Source organism: Apodemus sylvaticus, chromosome 18, assembly GCF_947179515.1.
Source record: "Apodemus sylvaticus chromosome 18, mApoSyl1.1, whole genome shotgun sequence".
Taxonomy (NCBI): Eukaryota; Metazoa; Chordata; class Mammalia; order Rodentia; family Muridae; genus Apodemus; species Apodemus sylvaticus.
The window spans coordinates 10,686,675-10,714,443 of record NC_067489.1 but is presented as its reverse complement, the minus strand read 5'-3'; the positions used below and the strand labels follow the sequence as shown (position 1 = coordinate 10,714,443).

At 44.4% G+C, this 27,769-nt stretch overlaps 1 protein-coding gene across 1 annotated transcript in view; it reads right to left on the bottom strand.

Annotated features, from left to right (window-relative positions):
* Positions 1 to 27,769, bottom strand: part of Myom2 (myomesin 2) — a 66,079-nt gene that overhangs the window by 13,291 nt on the left and 25,019 nt on the right. Inside the window, exons 13-27 of the mRNA XM_052162416.1 lie at positions 21,724 to 21,851; positions 20,696 to 20,879; positions 17,282 to 17,456; positions 15,782 to 15,903; positions 13,162 to 13,349; positions 11,188 to 11,314; positions 10,787 to 10,965; positions 8,678 to 8,792; positions 7,678 to 7,834; positions 7,486 to 7,592; positions 5,659 to 5,703; positions 5,159 to 5,295; positions 2,707 to 2,851; positions 2,531 to 2,590; positions 837 to 904 (exon numbers count right to left, since the gene is read on the bottom strand). Coding sequence (XP_052018376.1) covers positions 837 to 904; positions 2,531 to 2,590; positions 2,707 to 2,851; positions 5,159 to 5,295; positions 5,659 to 5,703; positions 7,486 to 7,592; positions 7,678 to 7,834; positions 8,678 to 8,792; positions 10,787 to 10,965; positions 11,188 to 11,314; positions 13,162 to 13,349; positions 15,782 to 15,903; positions 17,282 to 17,456; positions 20,696 to 20,879; positions 21,724 to 21,851 — 1,937 coding nt within the window. The remainder of the gene's footprint in view (positions 1 to 836; positions 905 to 2,530; positions 2,591 to 2,706; positions 2,852 to 5,158; positions 5,296 to 5,658; positions 5,704 to 7,485; positions 7,593 to 7,677; positions 7,835 to 8,677; positions 8,793 to 10,786; positions 10,966 to 11,187; positions 11,315 to 13,161; positions 13,350 to 15,781; positions 15,904 to 17,281; positions 17,457 to 20,695; positions 20,880 to 21,723; positions 21,852 to 27,769) is intronic.

The window sequence follows — 27,769 nt, the reverse complement described above, 5'->3', positions numbered from 1 at the left end:
ATGCACAGTAGAAATCCATGCCTTTACATGCATGGTAATCATTTCAGAAAACTGGTGTTTTTCCAGTACAAAACTGCCTATGTACATAGCCTGTTGTTCAGCAAAGGGCTATCCTCTTACCTCCCAATGTCAACACTTCAGACTCTGCCACAACACCCAGCCCTTCCTACCCGCTGACTCAGCCTTCTTCATAGAGTTCTATGGCTTCTCTCTTATTATGCAAAACGCACATGGCATTTTGTCTTCTGACTGTGGTTGAGGGCGCCATTCAGTTCCAGCCTGTCATCTCACTTCCCTGTACCCATTTCTCATCCTGACCCATGAAGCCCCACCTTGCTGAAATGGCCTGCTCACTTTTATTCATCCTACTTGGGCTTTAAGTAATTTGTAAGTAGTTTAAGGACAAGAAAAAAAATGTACCGCCATCATTTATCCCTGGCTCTTTCACAGTGACTTGCTTAAAACACAACTTAGAAACACGCTTCTTTAGCTGCTGAAGTAACATAAAACTCAAGGACCTGCTCCCCAAACATGCCTTTTAGTCCCTGATGGTGTCATGTGGAAATCGTGGGAGGCGTACTTCCTCATGACACCTTCTCACAGACTCACTGCTGACGTTCTAAGTCGACGCTGCAGTAAACCTGTCTCCTCGGATTCTCCTTTGGATGTCACAACACTGATGCTTTGGGAAGGAACTTACCATCTAAGTTCCACGGGGTTCACTAGACCCTGAAGTCTCCGTCTATTCCTTCCTACACCTGGGTCTGCACTTCACTCCTCAGAGCTGCTCACTAACCAGCCTCTCTGTGGGGAGAAGAGCCTCCTGGGCCTCTTACCTTACAGATAAGTCGAACTTCACACTCTTCCGTAACGTCCCAGTGCAAATACTCAGCAAAATGAGGACCTGTGGGAAAGGGAGAGGTCCTAAAATAAGAATTTACATTACAGATAAATAAATACTATATACACACATGCACATATATTTAAGTCTACCTCTGTTAAATTCTGATATATAAACATATTTGGAGGGATCTGCTGTACCCTATAAAGCTAAAGTACTTCTCATAGTCCTGAAGTTGACCTGCCTTCAAGCTGAGTCTCTCTTGCGCCTCCTCTTCCTAGTGGGAATACACAGCTCCCCTCTTTGCTTGCTGATGCATGGGGTCTATTGCTCTTTAGATATTCACTCTATCCACCTCGCCATGTTCCCTTTCCGGGGCTCTGCATCTGACTGAGCACTGAGCAGGGCAGTGATAAAATCTTTGAAGTAAGGGAATTAGTGTAGACAGAGCAGTGTGACCTTGCAACTTTGTAAACGTTGTTATTTCCCATCAGAGACGGAGTCATGTATGGTTTTCAAAAGAATCAATCATTTCTATCTAAATAAGCATGGAGCAAGCCAGAGACTAATAAAGCTATTTTCTCATTCAACACAAAAATATAAAGCAGTTTTGAGACTTAGGCACTGATTTTTTCACATTAATGCATTTTATAAGACTAGAATTCAATTGGTGCCTTGTTTAAAAGCCTGTGGAGATGCTCAGTCAGGGGTACCTGGGAAGCACAGGAGGGAGAGAGGGAAGGACAGAAAGTGATGTGATCCTATTCCAATTCAAAATATATTTCTGATTTAAACCCTGTGGGGAAAGCAAGACAGAATAAGGAGTGGTCTGGACACTGATGGGTGTGGTCAGAGAAGTCCATCTGACTTGTCAAATTCTAGGCTGAAGTAGGCAGAGAATTTGGCTAACCTAAGCTCCTATAGCTTCTGTGTGAGGTTATTGTACTGGCTAGCTTTGTGTGTCAACATGACACAAGCTAAAGTTATCACAGAGAAATGAGGCTCCCTTGAGGAAATGCATCTATGAAATGCAACTGTAAGGCATTTTTTCAATTAGTGATCAAGGGAGGGCCCCTTGTGGGTGGTGCCATCCCTGGGCTGGTAGTCTTGGGTTCTATAAGAAAGTAAGCCAAACAAGCCAGTAAGTAACACCCCTCCATGGCCTCTGCATCAGCTTCTGCTTCCTGACCTGCTTGAGTTCCAGTCCTGACTTCCTTTGGTGATCAACAGCAATGTAGAAGTGTGAGCTAAATAAACCCTTTCCTCCCCAACTTGCAACTTGGTCATGATGTTTGTGCAGAAATAGAAACCCTGACTAAGACAGTTATTAACGTGTGGCAGACAGAGAAATGTGGGAAGAAGGGTGGTGGGAAGGATTGTCAATCTACAGGGAACGGGCTAGTCATTGATTGGTGCAGATCTTTATCAGGCAATGATGATCCTTGGTAAGAGAAATACAAAAACCAAGGGATAGCCAGGGTAAGCTAAGGTTAGAAGCAAGAAAGAATACAGGCAAGATACACCAAGAGGGCTAAAGACAGAGGCATCTTCTAATTTTTACAGCAAAAATGATGAGTCAATGTTTGATCATCCTAAGTATGTTCAGAGTCAGCTGTGAGATGCAGGCCTGCTCAAGATATGTTACAAAGTCTGCATTCTGTGCCACTGGGTGTGTGAGCCTCCACTTACCTTGTTTCCGTAGAAATTCCTTCCTTTGAAATTCAGCCTCTTCTAGGACAGCCCTGAATGCTATTCAAGAAAAAGAGAGAGAGATAGAGAGATGAGATACATCAGCCTCTCTCCATTCAAAGGAGTTCCCTTTCAGTTATGTCCTAGGGCATTTGAGAATGTTCATGGTGGCGTACCATCTCCAATGAGCACCAGTGAAGACTGGTTCTTGGCCTTTCCATCTTGAATCTGCACAGTGTAGGTCCCTTCGTTTTCAATAGTAAACCGGTCCATGACCATCTCAATCATGCCTGTCGATCTGTCACATTTAATTCTGTGTGTCTGGAACCCATAAAAGACACAGAAAATGATATGATGAAACTGCATGTCTACATTGCAGGTGCACCACATGGTGACTAGAATGAGGATGGACCCCAGTAGCATCATTTGTTTGGATGCTTACTTACCAGGGAGTGAAAGTGTTTGGAAATGAGGTGTGGCCTTGTTGGAAAAGTGTTTGAAAGCCCACACCAGATTTGTTCTCTCTCCCTCTCCCTCTCCCTCTCCCTCTCCCTCTCCCTCTCCCTCTCCCTCTCCCTCTCCCTCTCCACCTCCGCTTTCCCCTCCCCTCCCCCTCTCCTCCTTCTCCTTCTCCCCTCCCCCTCCCCTCAACAAATGCTCTCAGTATCTGTGACATCACCACCAGTTGATTGCAAGTTCCTGGAACTGTAGGAACCCACTCTGACTAGTTAAGAAATCACAGGTATGAGTCTCACCAACCAAAAGCTTAAAGATTCAGTAGGCCCTTCAGCTTCCTCTGCCCCACAGTGTCTGAGAAGGCTTTAGAAACTAATTAGGCATCTTGACTTGGCAAGACGGGGTTCTGTGATTTTATGAGCCCCATAAATACAGGGGTTTATGCGACTTTCACAAAACAGCCATCAGTCTTCAAATGTGAAAGTCACCTGTGGGCTGCTAATTAAAGAAGCGAAATGACTCCTACTCCAAAAGATTGGCTCGGGAGCAGCCATGGCACTCTCTGTCACAGGTAGGAAATGTTAATCAAAAGATGTACAGCAAATAATGTGCAATTACTCCATATTCCACTTCTTTTCCTAGTGTGATCTATGCCTGGAGAAAACTTCTCCCGTTTCCTTGATCAGGCAGTATGGCTCCTGTGCACAGCAGGCACTCACTTGGACTTTTGCAGCCCACCAAATCGGCCTACACCATGCTTTTTCTAAAAGCATGCCGTGATTCCCATGAGACAGGCTGACTAGATCATGTGATCTTAAATACCATGACATTCCAAGATTTCTGTTTGGTAGACTTCATCTAGCCCAGTTTTGTCAATACCACCAGACACAAAAACCAGACTAAGAGTACACAGTAAAGCTTGAAAAGAGAGCGGTCTGTCCACAAACACGGGTGGACTCTCATTTCCAGCTCCCAGTTGTTCTGTGTATGGTAAACAACTGAATGGGGGGTTTAGAACTAGGTAGCTAAGTGCCAAGGACTCTACACTGGACATTAGAGAAAAGAGAGATATACTAATCAATGACTCGCCCAACCCCACCCTTGAATAAAAGAAACTCTGTAAAAATAAATTGTCCTATGATTGGGTTCCCCAGTTGCCATAATTACTCAGGGGTAAATACACCTGAACATGGGTAATAACTTTTCAAATGTTCCACAGCCAAAAGTGAGGATTGAAGTAATTCTAAGATTCATTTTTATACAATCAAAAAGATAGGAAGATGGCTCGTTCAGTAAAGTACATCACGATCATCATAAGGAACTACGTTTGGATCCCAGAACCCACGCAAAAAATCTCAATTTGGTAGCACATACCCAGAGATAGCAAAACTGGAGGCAGAGACAGGCAGATCCCTGGAAGCCCGCAGGCTAGCTAGGCTGACTAATTTGATGAAATTTTAGGTTAATAAGTGACCCTGGCTCAACAAAGAACTTAAAGATGCCTGGGGGAAAATACCAGAGATTTTCCCCTGATCATATATGTGCCATGCAAACACACACCTCAACCATTTACACAAATGAATGCACACATACATACACACAAAGTAGAACAAAGGCCAAGTGTTTTTATCTTAGCATAGTAAGCATTTGTGAGAGCCCCACCCCTTTATCTGTCCAGATCAGATCCAGGACACCAAGGCAACAGCCTGGAAGGACCAAGATGCCTCTAAGACTCCTTTTCCTCCTGTGTCCCCCATGGGAGCTGTCAGAGGAAGGAATATAGGGGATCATTTCCCAGGATAGAGCAAACTGACAAGCCTTCAGAACTATAATCAGGAAGAAACTAATTCATCAAGACATAACCTTTAATCCAAACCTTTTCCTAAACTTAAACTCCAAGTCTCTAAAATATACTCATTTTTCTTCTTAACATATTTGGATTTTAAAATCAACCTAAGTCGTACCAAACTAAGACTTAATCTCTGAATACTATGAGGACCACAATCTCGAGGCATCTGGTCAACCTTCTGAGCCCATCTTTGGAACTCAGAAAAGGTGAGAATGAGCATGTATAACTGAGAAAACCTTATAGGTTCCTCTAAAGCTTTAGTTCACTCCCAGTCCAGCAAATCTGGGCCTCTCTGAGGCCACAGCTCACATCCAGGAACTTACCTCACTGTCAGAAACTTCTCTGTCATTGATAATGAACCGGAAGCTGGAATCAGGCGAAAGATGCTCTGCTTGGAGCCAGAATCGGACCTGGCCCTTATCGAAAATCTCATAAGCTAATTCTGACTTCAGAGGAATTGCTATGAGAGGAAGAGAAAACATAAGTCAGAGGTGAGAAGATCCTCCTCAGCTGTTCAGCTCCAGATTGTAAGAAAACACCAACCCCAGGTCCTAAATATTTAAAGAAGCCCTTTTCATGTCAGCAAGACCTGAAAATCATGCATGAAGGCTCCTTTTTGATGAGTTCCTTATGGCTTTCTGGACATGCTCACAGGTTGAGGAGTGACCCTTTGAGGTGACCTTTGCTAGACAATCAGCTTAGATTAAGGACAGGTAAGTTTCTACATGATAAGCTGATACTTCCGCTAAGTGAGTCACTCTAAACCTAGTGAAGGCTCTCACTCTTCCTGCAAATTCATGTATGAAGCAGGGGGATTACTTACTGGGGTTCTTTATCTCATTGCTCAGTGCCATCAAACGCTCAAGTTCTAAAATTAAGAAAAGAAACGTTATCCATTTTGACCTGTGCATCTGTAAGTCTGTGAGCAGTAGCAAGGCAAAGCAAGAGCTGGGGTCTCACGTCACCAAGACTTGTTCTGAGAACGTGGAAATGAAGGATGGATGAGGGGCTTAATCTTTAGCACACTAGCATTCTGCTCCAGCCACAGTCTTCGCCATGGACCCCACGTGTTAACAGGGCAGTGGAGGTGGATATGGAAGTATGGGAGAGAGCAAAGTAGACACTCAAGACATTAAGATTTATCTGCAGAGAGTGGATAAATTGGCATCCCCAGCGATCACCAGTCTCTCCTAACACAGGAGGTGCTCCCTGTAGCACTGCCTCTGCTCCTGGGAACATTCTGGGGCTAGTGGGTTTCTTTCCCTTGCCAAGATTTTCTTCTTCTGCCTTATCCAGATATGGTAAAGTCCCTGATTCAAGCAAACCCTCATCTTAGAAGATTACAACAGGGCAGAGGCAGAATGGTTCCTGAGGAAATCCTGGGCAAAGACAGAAAAGCTGACGTTCCAAGATATCTCTACATTTCCCTCCCCCCTTCTTCCTTTCTTCTCTCCTCCTCCTTGTCTCTCATGAAGTCAGAATTCATAAACGTGGTGGGCATATGGGAGCATTCCTCTGTGCTAAACTCTTTCCAATCAACAGCAAACTCCATATGACCATTGGCTTGGCCATGAGGACCTCTGTTCCCAGTGACACCTCCCAGTAAGGATGTGTGTGTACAAACCAACCAAATTACACCTGGAATCTTGAGATCTTGCTTTGGTCAGCAGTTCTATAAAGTATGGTGGGAGATTCAAACTTTGCAACTATGTAAAGCTGCTGAATGCCCTGTGTAAGTTGCAGAGAAATACATGTGCACAAAAAGATAGAGTCCTCAAAGGCAGATCCCAAAACCCCTTCTGTGTGCAGCTTAAGGAGTGCCAGGACCAAGCCTCTGCTGTTCTTGGCCGTGTCTTGTTCAGTATGTCTGAGTTTGGTAAAATTTTACCAGAACTCAGCTAGACTTACAGAGCCATAAGCATGTTACTGATGCCCTCCTCCCAGATGTCCACGTGTCCTCCCTTCTAAGTGTGTGGGTTGACAGTGTCTCCCCAAGCTCACATGTTGGAAGGTAACTCCTCTGTGAGCCATTATGAGAGGTGGGAGTGAACCCACACTGCATTCCCCGGTATTGTCCCTATTGAAACAGTGAGACTCTTGTAGACATGAGTTCTTCTTCCCCTGTGTGATGCTTTCTGAGACAGAAAAAGGCAGCAAGAAAGGCCCTCAGTCTAGATGTGTTAAATTTCTAAAGTAATTCTGACTCACAAGCACTCTCCATGTCCTCAGTCCTCTTCCTGATTGTGATGGTTTGGATATGCTTGGCCCAGGGAGTGGTACTAATTAGAAGGTGTGGCCTTGTTGGAGTAGGTGTGGCGATGTGGGTATGGACTTTAAGACCCTCATTCTAGCTGCCTGGATATTCCGCTAGCAGCCTTCAGATGAAGACGCAGAACTCTCAGCTCCTCCTGCACCATGCCTGCCTGGAGGCTGCCATGCTTCCACCTTGAGGATAATGGACTTGAACCTCTGAACCTGTAAGCCAGCCCCAATTAAATGTTGTGCTTCTAAGAGTTGCTTTGGTCATGGTACCTGTTCACAGCAGTAAACCCTAACTAAGACACTGATCAAATGTGTTTTCTCTGCATTAGTCAGTCTCTGAAAGCGGGACAAAGCTGAAAACGACAAGCCTGTGACAGGATGGCATTACCTTCCTCATCCAGAACGAAGCTGGAGGACACACCATCTGTGTCACTTACAGATACAGAATATGTCCCTATGTCTTCTTTATCTGGATTCTTAAAGTAAAGCTTTGAGCTGAAAGGAAAAGGATGTACGAGCGTTAGTTACTTGTTCCTGCAGAAGCCAAAGGTTCACAGCCTCTGACTTCCCAGCCACTTACTGATCGCCCTCCGTGTGAACCTTGAACCGCTCCTCATCGGCAATCTCCTCATAGGCCTTGCACCAGGTGAACTGCGAGGCGTCTGTCATTTCCTGGCAGTCAAACCCAAGGTAGATGTTGCCTTCCTCATCCACACCAGCACTGATCTCCTTTGTGCCTATAAAGGGTAGGGAGGAGGGGAGAGAACACAGTGTCCCCTAGGCTCCTCTTCCAGAGAGTCCAAAGGGAAGCTTGTTTTACACTGGTTATGTCATCGGTCTCCTTTCACGTCCACCCAAGGCTGACCAGGAAGGCTTCCTAAGGGCGAGCACCCCTAAGGGAGCTGACTGACAAGGTCAGCTGGCTGACCGTGGTGATGCCATTTCTATCTTGGATCTTCTGCTAGCTTCCTCTTTGGCACTTCAGAAACCCCTGTACTGCCTGTCAGAGCGACCCCTCACACCCAGGCCATGACCTGGACAGACATGTTTCTACTACTTTATATCACCCTCACATTCTTCCTTCAGTTACTCTGGGTCTGCTGGAGAATAAGGGCTGTTATGTGTGTGATACATATGAACCACGGGGAACACCTGGCCTGACACCAGACACTCAGAATCTCTTAGAAGCTAGGGATGGGGGAGGGGCAGAAAGGTGGCTCACACACTAAAACATTTGCTGCTCTTACAGAGGAGCCGGTTTGATTCCCAGCACCCACATGGCAGCTCACAACCTTACTTCTTTTGCCAAACAAGTTCTGCTTTAAACATATTCTGGGGACTTGTAGGGAAGGAAAAAAAAGAGTTCAATGAGGAGTAAGCCCATGGTAGGGGTATATAATTAAAATGCATTATATGCATGTGTGAACTTGCCAAAGAATTTTTTTTAATTTAAACGGCAGGGCATCCACTCATCTATTTAAACATGCTTCCGCACATGCACACACAGAGCGTGCGCTCCCTCAGTGTCCTGCTGTGGGGTTTCCTCCGCTGTGCTGAGCAGCCGGGACATAGAGGCTCACCTGGCCGGGCCTCCACAAGCACAGGCTCCGATGTGTCTGATGGCTTTCCTGGTCCACTGGCGTTCACTGCTCGAACTCTGAATACATAGGTCTTACCCTGCTGCAGGTCACAGACCTTGAAAGGACAGAAGAAGCATGTGCCAGGGCAGACAGCACCCAATGTCCATGAAGCAAAGAGCAGATTTGGGTCTGCCTGCATTCAGTTGTTCCTCTAAACGCTGGAGTGCAGAACTGATGCTATGGATGAGGTTACAACCTGGTGATATTTAACCCAATTCCCCAGGACCACATACTATTTTCAGTGTGGTTTCTGGCTGTGGAAATCATTCTTTAGACATTCCAAAATTGAGCCAGTCTCTGCTAACATGTATGCACACACTAGCATCCATATCACGGCTGGGCTCTCATTCACCCATCTGAAAGAGACTGTATGCACCATGAACCTGCTCTGTGGAGACCGCTGCTGCCCATGTCTCCATCAGTGTGCTTCAGAGCCTGGCACAGATGTCACCTTCCTTGAAAGAGACATCAAGAGGCTTCTGGGTCAGGAAAGGTGAGCACGCTCTCCAAAGCATGCAGGCCAGGGACTCAAAGACCCTGTCACAACTGACCCGGAGACCAGAAAAGTTAAAGGGTTCAAGTTAGATTATTTGTAAAATGAGGATAAACTCATTTATATTGTGTGTGTGAGTGTGTACTCCCATGAATGTGTGAGTACAGGGGTATGTGTATGTATGTGTGTGTGTGTGTATGTGTAAGTGCAGGTATATATGTACATATATGTCTGTGCCTGTACTGGTGTGCATGTGTGGGATGATATGAATGTGCACATGTATACATATGTAGGCACAGGCATGCATCCTGTGCATATGTGTACATGGGTGAGTATGTGTAAGTGCAGGTATATATGTACATATATGTCTGTGCCTGTACTGGTGTGCATGTGTGGGATGATATGAATGTGCACATGTATACATATGTAGGCACAGGCATGCATCCTGTGCATATGTGTACATGGGTGAGTTCAAGTTTGTATGGGTCAATATGAACATGCACTTGAGCGCAAGTATATAAGTGTATGTGCATATGTTCATATGTGCATGTGTGTATATGTGTGTGTATGTGTATATTTGTGTGTGCATATGTGCCTGTGTGTCATAGTGCAAGTCTATCTGTGTGTGAGTACTGGTGTGAAATTATGTGTATGTGTATAAATGCATATATGTGTGTATGTGCATGTATGCATACAAGGGCATGTGTGTGAGTGCATTATGCAAATATATGTGCATGACAGTATAGTATGTATATGAGTTCATGTATTTGTACATGTATGTGAATGTGTATAAAAGTGCAGGTGTGGATATGTGCATGTATGGGCTTCTCTGTGTGTGCACATGTGCATGTGTGTGAGTGCAGGCTTACATGTGTATGCATGTATATAATAGTGTGAAGGTTCCTATGTCTGTATAATAAAATTTGTACATGCAAGTATACATACATATGGGCTCAAGTGTACATGTGTACATGTTAGCACAGCTGAATATGCACATGTGTGAGAGCACAGATGTATGTGTGTAAATAACAGGAGATGAGTGTGTACATATGCATGTATGTCAGGTGAGTACATCTATATGCATGTACATATGTGTGAGCACAGGTGTGCACATATGTGGATGAGTGTGTACATGTGTTCACGTGTAGATATATATGGATATATATGAGTGCTGTTTATCACTAGACCCTTATTAGCAATCGCAGGTAAAGTAAATGTTAGACTTGAGGTCAAAGCACTGGTAAGATGGCATCATCCTTGCTTAGGACCAAGGATGCACCTCTGCACACAAGGGGCACGGTACTGTAACGGTAGTTTGGTAGACTTTAGTATGAATCCAGAAGAAACAGGCAAGCAAATCCATCCCCAAGTCCCTCCATAACAGGAAGTTTGTGAGGACAGCACCACCTCCTTAAGGCGCTTTGCTGCCCTCTGTTGGAGCTTCCTGTAGACCCAGAGATAAAGTACAATGGTGGTCTCTCTGGGGCATCCAAACAGGCTCACCCAGAGACTTCCGGCCAGTTTCAAACCACACGTTTGAAAGGGCAAACAGTCACCTTTAAGTAGCGATTTGGAGTTGCTGCCTCGCTGGTGGTCTTCCACTCCCCAGAATCCTCTTCCTTAAAATCCACAAAATATCCAGTAACAGGACTGCTGCCCGAGTACACCGGGGCTTTCCACAGAATGACCAGAGAAGTGTCTCGGACCTCGCAGAACGTCAGGTCATAGGCGGGACCTGAAAAATCACCAAATCTGAGCAGCAGTAGAAAACTCAGCCAAACAAAAACCATCACCACCACTCAGGGACCCTGCACCCTGGCAGGGGCCGCCCACCCCCACTACTCCAGGGACCTTGCACCTGGCAGGGGCCGCCCACCCCTGCCATTCCAGTGAGTCCCTTGCTGCCTTGGCAAGGGCTTCCCCTCATCTTCCCATTCACATGTCTAGACTATCTCACCAGGTTCTGGGGCTGTCCAGGCCTCACACTTGAAGTGCTCACTGGGATCCGATGGCTGCCCAATCCCAGCCAGGTTGGTAGCAGCGATTTTGAACTCATACAAGGAGCCTTCGGTCAAACCTTCCACCTGTGTGGATTTTGTTTTCAGTTAATATAAGAACTTGGAGCTGCGTTACAACGCACGGGCAAAGGAGGACTCACGATGAGAAATGTAAGCTGAACTGACAGTGCCAGAAATCAGAGGATGTCACTTCAAGAGGCCAGTTCCACACCTAGTATGCAGCAGTCATGATATCAACCCCATGATGGAGCCATCCGTCTATCAGACTGATATGTAGTGACCTCCAGGCAGGTAAAGCTCAGCTCAGGTGAGCTGAGAGAGGAGGCAATGCCCACAAAATGCAAAGCAGGAATGAGGCAGCCAGCTTCAAGCCCTACTCTGCCTCTGCAGACCTACCACTGGGCTCGGCGGAATGCAGCATGGGGCTAGAGGGATCCGTGCCTCCAGTCTGGCTAAGTAATGCCAGGCTAACCTGTCAGCTGCAATCACTGAACCTGCCACCGGTAGTCACCACAAAATCTACACCGTATGTTCAAATGCTTGCTGAATGGTCATGGTTTTTCAAGTGGCTATGGCTTTCAGTCCTTGGTGAGCTTTGGAGTCTCTGCTGGTTGTGGGTAAGATCCTAAAGGAAAGCCTTTGACCCAGCAGCTTGGGAGGATGAAAGTCATGTCCAGGCCAGGATATTGATTTCCAAAGGGAGACCTTGGTAGTTAAACTGCTTACTCCCAGGAGAATAGAGCATCTCACACAGAGAGTAGGGAGCTGGATCTGACACAGGCCAGTAAAGAGCCACTGGAGACACTAAGGAACTCGTAAAGTGTCAGTATTGTCACACCAAAGTCACACACACCGTAACATGTATATGTGTAAATACAGTTTAAATGATGCATAATTAAATTATATTATTTTATATTATATAATATTATAAAGATAATGTGTACTATATTGTATAAAAATATAAAGATAAACTATATTATATAATTATATTATAAAGATAAACTTTATCATATAAGTATATTATAAAAACAAACTATATCATATAAGTATATTATAAAGATAAAATATACTATATTATAAAATATATCATATCATCTCACTATAGTATAAAGATAAACTACATTTTATAAGTATATTATAAAGATAATCTATATTATATTATAAAATATGTTATAATTATAAAGATAAAATATATTATATTATATAATTATAATATAAAGGTAAAGTATGCTATATTATATAATTACATTGTAAACATGAAGCATATTAAAATATTTATTACATATATCATTATCATAAAGCAGAAACTTCTATATGACACATTCAGCTGCTCAGGACTCTTCCCAAAGTCTCATTCTCCAACGTGTCTGCTCTGACCAGTCCTTATGTGTTGGGGACGAGATGAATTCATTCACCACTCCTCAGTGAAGTCCAAGGCTCAGGCAGTTGAAATCACAATCAAGGGCTTACATCTGGATTTGGTTCCAGATCTCTCAGACCTGCTTTACCTGGGTGTGGTGCACATGGGGGCTAGAGATGGGAAACACTGGGATTTCTAGGAAAGGGCTGTTATCAACTTATCAACAGAGAGCAGAGTGCCCTCCCATTGGCATTTGCTCAGCTAGATCTACCCTGGGCACCAGGCTCTGCTCCTAGGACAGAATGCATCACTCCTGCCAACCAGGGCTGCTCATTAGCCAACTATGAAATCTGCTCAATTTCTGACACGGCCCCTTTACTGCTTCTTAGTTCCTAAGATCCATGTTATTCCTAAAACATCGTGCCTTCCTAATTCTAGGATTCTTAAACTACTACCTTTCCAGGATCAAGAAACCCAAAACCCACTGAACTCTGAAACTGAGTAGAGTCCACCAAAACGCCCAGGCAAAAGCAGAGGCGCAGACAAGACCAACCGTTAAGATCCTCTCTGTGACAGGCGAAGAGTTGACCTCGTGCCAGTTGGTGTGATGCACCTCTCGCTTGTCCAGATAGTAGCCTAGGATGGCGGAGCCGCCACTGAACTTCGGTACTTTCCAGCCCAGGGTCATGGAGTGGCCGTCACAGTTGAGAAGGGTAATCCCATAGGGATGAGAAGGGACAGCTACAAGAGCACAGAGGCAGGACAGTCACCAGAGCTCTGTATTCCTCCTGCCACCAATCAGCCAGCTCTGGAGTCACAGGGGAAGCAAAGGCACAGGCAGCAGTCCTGAGGCCATGCCTTCCCCTCAACTGCCACTATCCACAGTGTAGTCACCTCTTCCTTTAAAGGGGGAGAGTTTTAAAAGGCCCGTCTTTTCATCTGTATTCACTGCTCTTTCTAAAGGCCATTTGAACTATCTTGATAATAGGACAGAAACTTGTTCAAACCAGGTACAGATGTGGAGACTGCAGGTGTCCTCTCGTGCTTGAAGATAAACAAATGCAGCTTTTCAATCTGCATATGTGAAGAACAATCACTCTGTGGCCAGAAGGGGGCAGCATGATCCACTGTGTGTGTTCTAAGTTCAGGGATGAAAACTTCTCATCAATGTGGGTATATAGCTTATGTTTCCCTGTTTGGCCATCATGTCTAAAAGGATGCCCTCTTCCCCAATGAGCTTAAGAGTATGCCCCTGCATCTCTCTGATCGTGACTGAGGGGTGGTGAGATAGAAGTCAGAAATTCCCACTGAGAGCAAACACACGTGCTTCTGGCTGCCTGCTTTAGAGAAGAGGGAAGTAAGGGTGCATTGGAATCATTCTGGGAGAGCAGAGAGGTATAAATCAGAACCAGGTGTTCTCTAGCCTTTGGCTCACCTGGGAGTTAGTCCTTGGGTTAGCTCGACAGTCCTCAGACTAGACTGTCCTCAGAAGGCCCAGAGCTGGGAGAAGTGGTGTAGGCCTTTAATCCCAGCATGTGGGAGGCAGAGACAGGTGGATCTCTGTGAGTTCAAGGTCATCCTGACCTACAGAGTGAGTTCCAGGTGAGCCAGGGCTACGTAGAGAGATCCAGTCTCAAAATAATAAAATATAAAGAAAGAAATCCCAGGAATAATATTGCCAGGGGTGTGTTGCAGGATATTTTATCACACTGTGAACCTGGAGATTGTGCTGTTTAATGGCAAAACCTGTTTCTGAATTGTGTGGCTCAGCCTTAGCCACACCTATAATCCCTCTGGCTAGGATACAGACACACCCTCAGTAAACACCTTTAATCCCAAACAATGAAGGTAAGGTTAGTTTGTAGAAGGAAGCACCCGCGTTAAAAGTGATGTCTAATTGAGTGGCAGACAAAACAATGAATCAGAGAAAGATTTGACAGAATAGGTTCTGCGCAACCCTCAGAAGAGAGAAGAAAGAGAGGCAACATAAGAGGGGGACATGCAAAGGGGGAGGGGAGAGAAGGCAGCTTTACCAGGACAGTTATAGAGACAGGTTGCAGAGAGAGAATAAGGGAGACACAGGGAAGACAGAATAAGCCAGAGAATGAGAAGGAGCCTGAAGAGTAGAACATATTGCTAAAGTTAGTGTGAGTCCTAACAGAGCAATTCAGGAGAAGCCAAGAGGAGCCAGATTGAATCAGTCAGCTTGGAAAGGAGTTTTGATCCAAATCAGCTGAGATGACCAGCCAGCCAGAGTTCAGAAACAGCTAAAAACATCCTAGGCCTAGATTACAGTATATGGAGGCTGGAAACTTCCAGGACTGGGCCTAGGATGGCACACAAAGGCAATAAGCCTCCAAGATGACAATTATTTCAGGAGAATAAAAGCTACTTTTACAGAAGGGAAACCTTAACTTCTAGAAATGAGATAAAAATTATATGGAGTTCAAAATCCTGAAGCATGCCTCTTAAGAATGAAAAGATAATATTATAATGGAAGCCGCAGCTCTGACATTTGTATTTCAAAGTGTTGCTCCTGTAAATGTTTAGCAACAGGGTGAGCTTGACAAAAAGCTACAGCAACAGCTGTCTTAGATCACCTTGTCTAGGGACAGCAACAAGGTCTTGCCACCACTCAAAGGACAGAGACTCAGGATCTGTGGAGCAAGCTGGGTCGCTAAGCTAGCCCTAGTTGCAAGCTCTAGCTTTGAAGAAACTCTGCCTCAAAAATAAAATGGAGTCTGATCTCAGAAAACACCTCAGGGCTCCATACTCTCTCACACTCACAGATGCATAAGCAATCACACACATGCACTCGTGTACACGCAAGAGCACAGACACATACAGAAAAACTAGATCTGAATTGTCCTGTTTGATGAAAATAATAGATATTTTAGATATTCACAGATAGGACCAGGAAGTGCCATGAAAGCCATGTTTGATCCTAGCAAGTATTTTTCAAAGAGACAGTCATGGAGGGCAGTGGAGAGCTTCACATGAGTACAGGCACTATTGCGATGTCTTCCGTATTTAATTGGCATGGTGTTGGCATACCACCATTGTTAATAAGCCCCACCCCCTACCACCTTTGTCTAGATGTTGGCAGGGCAAGTATTTATCCATGCAGAAATTATAGCCCTAAACAGAGACAGAAGAGCCTATGAGCTACGTACTGAGGGCCGCCTGGACCTTGATGACCTCTGACTCCTGGGAGTTCTCACTGGTCCCCACGGCATTGACAGCCTTGACCCGGAAGATGTACTGCTCACCAGTGGTTAAGCCGTGTACCACGAACCTGAGGAACATGATCAAGAGTCACACAGCACAAGCCCCAGCTTCCTGCTTCCTACAACTGAAATAGGTGTTAATGGGGGTTCATCACAAAAAAAATTCTCACTTGATCTAAAGCCAAATTAACTTTTCCTGTAAACCATATGCATCCACCCTCGTTTTCAGTGCCATAAATTAAATCAATATTTAGAGTAAGAAAGCAAGCCAACAGTACTGATTATATTGCACTTGGTGTCAGAGTCTGAGATTCCACCTAAGGTCTTTCTTACATCTGGAGCCTCTCTCGATTGAAGCTCTGTTGCAGCATCGGACTCCTGACATCCAGGAGGTCTGTGCATTGAAACTGAATGCAGGGTAGGCATTCCACAGTGGGTAGAGGCCAGGACCTCAAATTCACACAAACAGGCTGGCTTCAACAGCTGCCAGACCATATGTTCCTTGTCATGTTCCTTGACACGTACAAGGCTCTGTTTTCTCTCCTGGAGGGTGGGGATGCCCAGTCCTCACAGAACTGCCATGAGCTTCGCACAGGAAACAATCCAGGCAAAGCTTGGCCACCGACATGGCAAGTACTCAGGAAATATAAGCAGTTATTATGACTCTATAGTTAACACAAGGTCTCTTCCTCTGGTGGATCTTTCTCCAGTTGCTGACAGTGTGTATTGACAGACCAGTCTAGCTATAATTGATTTATACAACTGCATTTTTAAAATATACCTTTTTAAAAGAATCATTATTAAGTAAAGATGGTAGAGCTGCCACTGAAATCCTCCACAGCAGCCACTGTGACACAGCAGCCACTGTGACACTGCCTCTGGAGCACATGGTGCAGAGAATGCAAACCCAGACAACCTATGTGTCCTGGGCAAAAAAAGGAGAAAGACTCTGGCTTCCCACTGAGAAGACACAGGTCTCCCCTGGACTGCCCAGCCAGGGACAGCATTCCCTGTCCCAACTCTGTCCAGGGCTAAAGGACAAAACTGCCCTTATGTGAGCAAAACAGGCTTTACCCTGCTGTGTGGCAAGTACTGAGGTGTCACTCGGACCCCTGTATAAATTGAATTTAAATGATAGTTATTGCTATATATTGTGTACATATATGTTCAATTGTGTCATTGCACACTATACACTTATATAATCAAAATAATAATAATAGCAAGAGGTTATTTTTATTGATAGACAAGTTTTCCCAGTGATGTGGCCTGCGCATGTAGAGTCAGTACTTTAGAGTGTCATATCCCAGCGTGTGACAAAACAAAGAGAAGATGTCTAAAGGCAGGGCCACAGGCACTCTACTGTGGTCTCTCGAGCGCTGGGAGTCCCACTATGTGCAGTGCCCTGCCTCTGTGGCAGTAGGTTGGTTGCTGGGTGATGGGGGTCACCTGTTATATCCAATGGGTTTGTGGTTGCATGGCTCCCACAGGTTTGTTCCCGCCACACAGCAGTCCACATAGTAGCCCAGCAGGTCCTCTTCATGCTTTGGTCTGTCCCACTGAACCACGACGGATGTCTTTGTGTTCCTGGAGGCAAGCACCCGGCCAGGAGCAGAGGGGACCACTGAGGGAGAAATCAAAGGGAGATGTGACAAAAGAGTGAGCCACTGCAGAGAGCCACCTTGTCCCCAAGGAGTAAACACCAGGTTCAATATTCTATAAGGAAGTGAGTTTTAAGTGGAGCTGTGGGTCTGGGGCATCTTTCTGGGTCACATGACTACCATGAAAGGAATTGCCACTGCAAGATCATCATTTTAATGGGGCTGATAGAGGTTCTAGTGCATGAAGGCTTTGCTTAATGGCCATGTTTAAAATAAGACACACTGATATCCTATTCTGGGGACTCTATCAGGGTATTCAATTGAATCACAGTGTGACCATTATATCATCTCCCCAGACCCCATGATCTGTGGTCAAAGATCCTCCCTGGTCTCACCAATCACTCCGGGGCCAACTACCTCAGTATATGCTGTCTTAGGGATTTTATTGATGTGATGAAACCATGACAAAAAAAAAAAGGCAAGTTGGGGAGGAAAGGGTTTATTTGGTTTATACTTCCATATACCTCTGTTATTCATCAAGGGAAGTAAGGATGGGAACTCTAACAGGAAAATAACCTGAGGCAGGAGCTGATGCAGAAGCCATAGAGAGGTGCTTCTTACTAGCTTGCTTCCCCTGGCTTGCTCAGCCTGCTTTCATATAGAATCCAGGACCACCAGCACATTGATAGTACCACCCACAATGGATTGGGCCCTCCCCATCAATCACTAATTAAGAAAGTGACATACAGCTCGATCTTATGGCGGTGGTATTTTTTTTTTTCAGTTGAGGTCCCCTCCTTTCAGATAACTCTAGTTAGTGTGTCAAGTTGACATAAGACTAGCCAGCATACATGTCTGCTGTATGTTAATTATTGTCACTTCATTAGTGTGTCATTACATAAAGAAAAATGTCATTAGATTACACGCAGGAAAATACAGTAAAGGCCTCTCCTCGGAGACTACAGATGTGGTAGCTGTGGTCCTGGGTTTGAGTTCTAAGGGCATGGGTGAAAATGGACGACAGCCCAAAGAGGATCTGAAGGCAGTCTGGGCCTCCATCCCCAATGCCAGCTCACTGTTAACCTCAGCTTTCTTAAGATGTTAGACAAAGGCTCTTGGTCCCATATTGAACTCAAGTTGGAAGAGACAAGTTGGGTCTCAACATGGAGGGAACCAGAAGAATAAGGAAGCTGATAATTGGAGTCCTGAGCTTTGAAACCTCAGATGACAGCTTAAGAGACTATTTTGAGAAGTGGGGCACACTTACAGATGGGGCGGTAATGACAGTTCCCAAACAAAATGTTCTGGGCTTTGGTTTTGTGACCTACTCTTGTGTTGAGGTGGAGGCTGCAGTGTGTGCTCGGCCACATAAGGTTGATGGGTGTGGGGTGGAACCCCAGAGAGCTGGTTCTAGAGAGGGTTCTGTACAGCCTGGTGCCATTTAAAGGTGAAGAAAACTTTTGTTGGTGGTATTAAAGAAGATACAAAGAATATGTAAAGAAGATACAAAGAATATACAAAGAGGATACAAAGAATATACAAAGAGGATACAAAGAATATACAAAGAAGACATAAAGAATATAATCTGAGAAACTACTTAGAAAAGCATAGCAAGATTGAAACCATAGACGTTATGGAAGACAGGCAGAGTGGGAAACAGAGAGGACTCAGTTTTTTAACTTTTGATGACCATGATACAACTGAGCAGTTGATAACACTGTTGTTCAGAAATATAGTGCTATTAACAGGCATAACTGTGAAGTGCAAAGGACTCTTTCTAAACAAGAGATGCAGTCTGCTGGATCACAGAGAGGTCATCATGGAGGTGAGTCTAGCAACTTTATGGGTCATGGAGGCAACTTTGGCTGTGTTGGAGGAAACTTCAGTGGGAGAGGAGGCTACTGTGGTAGAGGTGATGGCAGCAGAGATAGCTATGGAGGTGGTGATGGTGGATAGAATGGATTTGGAAACGATGGTGGCAGTTGTGGTGGTGGTCCTGGTTACAATAGAAGAGGATGTGGAGGTGTTGGACTAGATAGATCATGGAAACCAAGGTGGTAGATTTGCTGGTGGTGGAGGAGGAAGAAGTTTTCATGGTTACAATGAAGGAGGAGATTTTGGTGGAGGTGACTATAGTGGTGGTGGGAACTATAATGACTTTGGAAATTACAGTGGACAGCAGTAATCGAAGAATGGACCCATGACGGGGAGGTAGGTTTAGTGGAAGAAGTTCATGTGGTACCTATGGTGGTGGCTATGGATCTGGAGGATATGGTAGCAGAAGGTTTTAAAATAAAACAGAAACAGCTACAGTTCTTAGCAGGAGAGAAAGGGAGGAGCTGTCAGGAAAACTGCAGGTTACCTTGAGACAATTGTCCCAAACGCATGAGAGGAACTGTAAAAATCTGCCACAGAAGGAACAACGATTCTTAGAAAAGTTACTGCTGCTTAAACAGGAAACCCCTTCCTGTTCAGGACTGTCACAGCCACAGTTTGTAAAGGGGGCAGCAGCTATTGACTAATGCAAAGAAGTGTCAATAAGGTGCACATTCCTGAGGTCTGTCACCTGTTGTAGCTTTTTCTTTTCACTACATTAGGTATACCAGGAATCAAAAATTAAGGAATTTTTAACTTTTTCAAAAAAAAAAAAAAAAGCTGTGATACAAAGCAGAGGGAGGCTAGAAGTGCCCTGGTGCTCAGAATGAGAATTCCCATCCCCAGGTCCATCCTGTGCAAAGACTGTTAGGGTTCAGGGGGCTCCTGAGAGGGCTGTGCTTTGGGGTGACTGCAATTCCGAGTTCCTGTGACCCACATCTGAAACTTTCTGAGTTTGATCTTCAAACCAGATGAGCAAGAAACTGCCCTGTGTATAGGGTTGAGGTCTTTACACCATGGACTGAACATTCATTTTTAACCCACGTGTTACCGCCTGTGGTAGCATCATGCATATAATCCCAGCAATCAGGAGACTCAGGACAATTGCTCTCAGTTTAAAGCCAGACAGGGCTACATAGTGAGACCATGTCTCAATGAACATACCAGCAAACCACTTGTTGGTTTCGTGAGAAGAAGATAGGCCTTTGGAGAAATGCTGAGTGCTGAGCACAATATGGGACAGCCCTTCATCACTTCTGCATGGACTTCTGACCACGCACAAAGTCACACACACAGTACTCCAGCAGCTTCAGTCTCTCACTGAAGTGGTACCAGGGACACTGCATTTTCAGTCTATCATAGAGTCTGGTTATGTGCCAAAACTTACCAATCATGTCCTGGGCCTGAATAGGTGGTGTTATCTCCGAAGGGTCACTCAGACCATGTTTATTGGCCGACAAAACCCGGAACACATAGGACTTCCCTTCAGCCAAGTCAAAGACAGCATACCGAGGAGATCTCACTGCCGTCTGGGCATTGACCCGCTGCCAGCTGCCACTCCCAACTGCGGACTGCAGGGGGAGCAGGACAGGAGGTCAGGGACTCTGATCGATGGATGGGAAGACAACTAAAGAGCATTTTCATCACCTCTCAATGAGTCGTGATTCAGTTAATATGTTTACTATTGTATAGATACTTATAGTAGTGGCATCACATGACCTACGCATTCTCAAGGGCATAGGTCACACAATAGTTTATTGAATAAAAGCCTTTGGGGAATTATATCATCTCAGTGTCCAGCTTCATAAAAACTAAGAGAGAATACATAAGGTAGAATTCTATATCTTATACAGTCAAATATGGTTGTGCATGTGTGTATGTGTGCTTGCCTGTGTTTATATTTGTGTGTGTGCATGTGTGTGTGTGTGTACATGCATATGTGTGCATGTGCTGGGCTGTAATACCCAATGCATTTGTCTACGTACATCCAGGTGAATCCTCAAGCTGCTCAAACTCACGGTTCCCTCTACGAGATCGCCACCCAGTGGCTGTGTGGCTTGCATGTAAACACTAGGCACTGACAGAACCTGCAGTCCTTGGGAGACCTGGAAGGCAGATCCAGATGTGCAAACTCCATCCCTCCCTAAACCATGAGGATGTAGGAACCAAACAGCTGAGCAACAGCTCTGTTACACAGGTGACAAAGCTCGGTTCCCACAAGCTCCCACGCCAGAGCAGCTCCCTATGGGAGACCAGCCCCCAGATCTCACCTCTGCTCTCCACTACTTAACCTCCTCCTCGTACACAACAGGGATCAGACTCTACAGTGACCAGGGGGCTCTTGACCCCCATGTGAAGCACAGATATCAAGGTGGCTGCCTGAGAGCTGCCTTCCCGGGCACTCAGCCTGAATACCTTCTCAATGAAGTACATCAAGGGCTCCTTGCCGCGGGGAGAAGGAGGATCCCAGCTGAGGACAACATAGTTTCTGCTGACCTCTGAGGCATGGACATTGGTGGGAGGCCCTGGGATCTGAACATCACCTGTAAAAAAAAAAAATGGAGTGAGTGCTGTGTGGGGACACTTAACCATTCCCCAACAGAGTCCAGGTCTGTTCTGATGAGCGGGAGAAATGGCTAAGCAAGTTATGAGCACTGGCTGTTCTTCCAGAGGTCCTGGGTTTGTTTAATTCCGTGCTCCCATATGGTGGCTATCACTCCAATTTCAGGGGAGCCAGCACCCTCCTCTGGCCTCTGAGTGTACCACTCACACACATGGTACATACACACACAAGCAGGCAAAATATTCTTACACATAAAATAAAATAAAAAAATTATTAAAGACTTCCCTGGTGTGGCCTGCTACAGTTGGCCATTTGTACTCAGAGGAGACAAACAGATCTCAAGATTGTTTTGACAAATTCAAAGCAAAAACACTCCATTAAAGATCACTCCATTTTCGACAACATAAAGAGGTCAAAGGGATACAAATTGGAAAGGAAGAAGTCAAACTATCATTATTTGCAGATGACATGATAGTCTACCTAAGTGACCCAAAAAAAAACTCCACTAGAGAACTCCTACAGATGATAAACAACTTCAGCAAAGTAGCAGATTATAAAATCAACTCAAGCAAATAAATGGCCTTCCTATACTCAAAGGATAAGCAGGCTAAGAAAGAAATTAGGGAAATGCCCCCCTTCACAATAGTCACAAACAGTATAAAGTACCTTGGGGTGACTCTTACCAAACATGTGAAAGATCTGTATGACAAGAACTTGAAGACTCTGAAGAAGGAAATGGAAGAAGACCTCAAAAAATGGGAAAACCTCCCATGCTCATGGATAGGCAGGATTAATATAGTTAAAATGGCCATTTTGCCAAAAGCAATATACAGATTCAATGCAATACCCATCAAAATCCCAACTCAATTCTTCACAGAGTTAGAAAGAGCAATTCTCAAATTCATCTGGAATAACAAAAAACCCAGGATAGCTAAAAATATTCTCAGCAACAAAAGAAATTCTGGGGGAATCAGTATCCCTGACCTCAAGCAATACTACAGAGCAATAGTGTTAAAAACTGCATGGTATTGGTACAGTGATAGGCAGGCAGATCAATGGAACAGGATTGAAGATCCAGAAATGAACCCACACACCTATGGCCACTTGATCCTCGACAAAGGGGCTGAAAACATCCAATGGAAAAAAGATAGCCTTTTCAACAAATGGTGCTGGTTCAACTGGAGGTCAGCATGCAGAAGAATGCAAATTGACCCATCCTTGTCTCCTTGTACTAAGCTCAAATCCAAATGGATCAAGGACCTCCACATAAAGCCAGACACTCTGAAGCTAATAGAAAAGAAACTGGGGAAGACCCTTGAGGACATCGGTACAGGGAGAAAGTTTCTGAACAGAACACCAATAGCGTATGCTCTAAGATCAAGAATTGACAAATGGGACCTCATAAAATTACAAAGTTTCTGTAAGGCAAAGGACACCATCAAAAGGACAAATCAGCAACCAACAAATTGGGAAAAGATCTTCACCAATCCTACATCAGATAGAAGGCTAATATCCAATATATATAAAGAACTCAAGAAGTTAGACTCGAGAAAACCAAACAACTCTATTAAAAAATGGGGTACAGAGTTAAACAAAGAATTGTCACCTGAAGAACTTCGGATGGCGGAGAAGCATCTTAAAAAATGTTCAACTTCATTAGTCATTAGGGAAATGCAAATCAAAACAACCCTGAGATTTCACCTTACACCAGTCAGAATGGCTAAGATTAAAAATTCAGGAGACAGCAGGTGTTGGCGAGGATGTGGAGAAAGAGGAAAACTCTACTGCTGGTGGGGTTGCAAATTGGTACAACCACTCTGGAAATCAGTCTGGCGGTTCCTCCGAAAACTGGGCACCTCACTTCCAGAGGATCCTGCTATACCACTCCTGGGCATATACGCAAAAGATTCCCCAGCATGTAATAAGGATACATGCTCCACTATGTTCATAGCAGCCCTATTTATAATTGCCAGAAGCTGGAAAGAACCAAGGTATCCCTCAACAGAAGAGTGGATGCAAAAAATGTGGTATATCTACACAATGGAGTACTATTCAGCCATTAGAAACAATGAATTTATGAAATTCTTAGGCAAATGGATGGAGCTGGAGAACATCATACTAAGTGAGGTAACCCAGACTCAAAAGATGAATCATGGTATTCACTAACTAATAAGTGGATATTAACCTAGAAAACTGGAATACCCAAAACATAATCCATACATCAAATGAGGTACAAGAAAAACGGAGGAGTGGCCCCTTGTTCTGGAAAGACTCAGTGAAGCAGTATAGGGCAAAACCAGAATGGAGAAGTGGGAAGGGGTAGGTGGGAGGACAGGGGGAGAGAAGGGGGCTTATGGGACTTTCGGGGAGTGGGGGGCTAGAAAAGGGGAAACCATTTGAAATGTAAATAAAAAATATATCGAATAAAAAAATCAAAAAAAAGATCACTCCATTTTATTTCTGATTTAAAAAAAATAATAATTAATAAAACAATAGTTCCTAAAAGCCAGAAGTCTCCTAGATGTTCTACAGGGCAGAGAAAAGGATTTTTTCTAGAATTAATCTCCCAAAGCAGGATCTTGCCTCTGTGAAGGCAACAGTGCCAAGGCGCCTGCACAGACTGCACCTTGCTGATGTCGATGTCTCCATACTGTGTCCTGAAGTCTTACATTAGTTCCTAAGGCCTGCTGCTCTCTCTCCAAAGGTCCATAAACATTTGCAAGCACTGTAATCTGGGCTTGTTTATTTAAACTTCAGCAGAGATGGTGATAAGCCCTTTGCAAATAACTGTCAAGGGATATTTATGATAAAAAAAATATATATCTGGTAAACCTACATCCCCTCTCACCTAGCTATGTTTTTAAATACTTGAGAGGTGGTAAAAAATTGCATTTGAATTCATGAGAGATTTTCACAGGGGTAGAAGTTTTGCCAAACTCAAGGTCCCTTTAATTGTTATACAAAATATTAGGAGTTTCCGTTAGATTAGCACATGATTAAAATGGTTTGAACAGTCCCGGGACATCTCTCTGCCCTTAGCAATATCTAGTTGCTCCCTTGGGACTCAGCTCCGGGTGGCAAATTGAGCAGCCACATGGAAACAGCACAAAACAAGATTGGGTTTCACTGTGACAGTCTCTCCACAGAGCACAGCCCGCTCTGGAGGGTTCAGCCTGGTCTGGAAGCGTGCCGGTGCGTGGGTTGAATTTCACCAAGGAGTCAGCATGTCTCCAGGAAAGTGGGGAGACAGAGGGTGACTGAGGGAATGGGGGGCAGCCCAGGTCCCCACTAGCTGTATAACACCTAAAAGAAAACAAACAAGGACCCCAGAAAAAGGCACCAAAAATTCTGCCAAGCTTCCGGAACCAAATCGCTTCTGATGGAGCAAACGAAAGGACATATCATATACAGTTGCCACCATCCCGGAGCAGACTGGGACTGCAGTCACACTGCAGAGCTGAGGTCTACTGTGTGGTTTTGTGTGCACGGCCTCTAAACCTAGAGAAAGTGAATGAAGAAACGCTTCGTTGGAAACCAAGACAAAGAAGTAAAATTCAGCATTCGCAAACAGAGCGCCCAGTGAGGATGAAATTCTTGAGTCATTAGGACTTTCTGCACAACTGTGGGGCAAGCAAGCACCCGATCTGCAGAGACCCTAGCCACCGACACAAGAAACCAAGCTGGGAATGGCCTAAGAACCACAAATGCGCTGATGTGATTCACAGAGAGTCATGGGGGAAGGGGAGAGGTCTGTAGAGATAAAGATGGAAGGAAATGATCAAATACTTCTCCCTGGGCCTTTTGCCATGGATACAGCTGGTTAGTTACAAACGCCCTTGGCCTCTGCTTACTTCCTACCAGTTCTCATGGGCCTTGACCTAACAGGCCATGGTGACCCTGGATGGATACATGGATGTATGTATCCCTGTGCTATGTACTCTTGTACACTAGACATACTTCTCAGACTAAAATTATTTTGATAACAAAAATATAGCATGTATATAATACACATGTTATTATTTTATCTTGTTATTATTTAAAATGTTTCCATATCTACCATCCTTTTCCCCTTGGAAGACAACACTCCCCAATTCCAGTCTAGATGCTGAATAGGAGCCCAGGCCACATCCAATTCCACAGTCATTGAAAGGTTGATCTGGGGTTTAAGCGTGGGGCTTCTGGGTCACAATCCTGCATTTTGTTTCATCTCTCAACCCAAGAAAACCACTGTCACCCCAAAAGAAGTTTCCTTAAGTTGCTGAAACCTAAAGTTGATTTGGAGTTTGTAGCACTCTCAAGAGTCCAGAAGTCAAGAGGATGAGAAACTAAAACCAAAGGCTACAATTTCCAGGATAGATGATCAGCTGAACACACAGGGGACAAGCTTCCTGTCCTGAGGCAGTTCACAGGATCCTAAATATGGAGTCAGTAGAATGAAATCAATCTTGTAGGGGGTCACAGGAGCTAGATAAAAGTATATGCGCACAAGTCTGATGACCTGAGTTCAATCCCCGGAAACCACATGCTCTAATCTCATTATGACAAAACATTCTAACCAAAAGCAAAGGAGAAGACTGTTTATTGAGCTTATAGGTTAGGTTACAGCCCACCATTGAAAGATGTCAGGGTAAGAACTTGAAGGAGAGACTCTGGAGGAATAGTACTTGCAGGCTCATTGGAGCTCTTGCTTAGCTAGCTAGCTTTCTTTGGTACCCATAATCACCTACACAAGGAATGGTGCTGCCCACAGTGGGATGGCTCCTCCTACATCAATCAACAACCAAGACAACCCTCCCCTCCCCCAGACACAGACGCATCCACAGGCCAGTCTTATCTGGGCAATATACCTCAGTTGAGACTACTTTCTCAGGTGACTCTGGGCTGTGTCAAGTTGACAGTTAAAACTAATGAGGATGCCACATAAAGGCGGAAAGAGAAAACTAACCCTACAAAGTTATTTCTGGCCTCCACAATCATACCATGGCATTCACATTTATACATACACACACACACATACACACACACACACACACAGAGAGAGAGAGAGAGAGAGAGAGAGAGAGACTCACAAAGTAATAAAGTTTAAAAATACATAAATAAAAGCAATCTTTTAGTATATTTTTCAGGAACCTGTCTTAGCCTTAGCCTTTCCAAGAATAGGCAATCTTTTTTCAGGGTGATAATTCAGTAAAAACTGGAAACGGTAAATTATATTAAAGGAAGAGTGTTGGCATGAATAAAATGTTTAGAGGAAGGGACTAACCAACTGACATTAGGGTGAAGCAAAAAGACTAGAAAGGCAACAGACTAAACTAGTTGGAATGCTGTTCTTAGTAAAAATAATGTTTCTACTTTGTTAAAACAAATGTCCAAAGGAATGTTTTAATACAAAAATACAAAAAAAAAAACCACAAGAATCACAAACAACAACAACAACAAAACAGAGCTATGGAGGAAGGAAGGCAGTTAGTGTCAGAGCTGTGATGAGTGTCTGTGAAGCACCAGTGTGACTACTCAGTACTGTAGGGACGGGGGAGAAGGAGGGAAAGAGGAATGAGTGTTAGATTATATGACAAATAATAATAATAATAATAACAATAATAATAAAGAGCTTGCTCATAGCAAATGTTTGAACTCAGACATGACATGCTTGAAAACACTATTCAAATTTCTGAAGGATTACGACAAATATTCATGTTTAAACAGCCAAAGTAAACAGGCCGTCCAGATTAGTTCTTGAGTGTCCCCTTGACACAGACAAAATCACCTGAGAGGAGACTGAGGAGCTTCAACCACAGTTGAAGAACTGCCCCCATCAGATTGGCCTGGAGAGGCACATGGCCTGGAGAGGCACGTCTATGGGACATGGACTTGGTTGCAGGTTGATGCAGAAGGGCC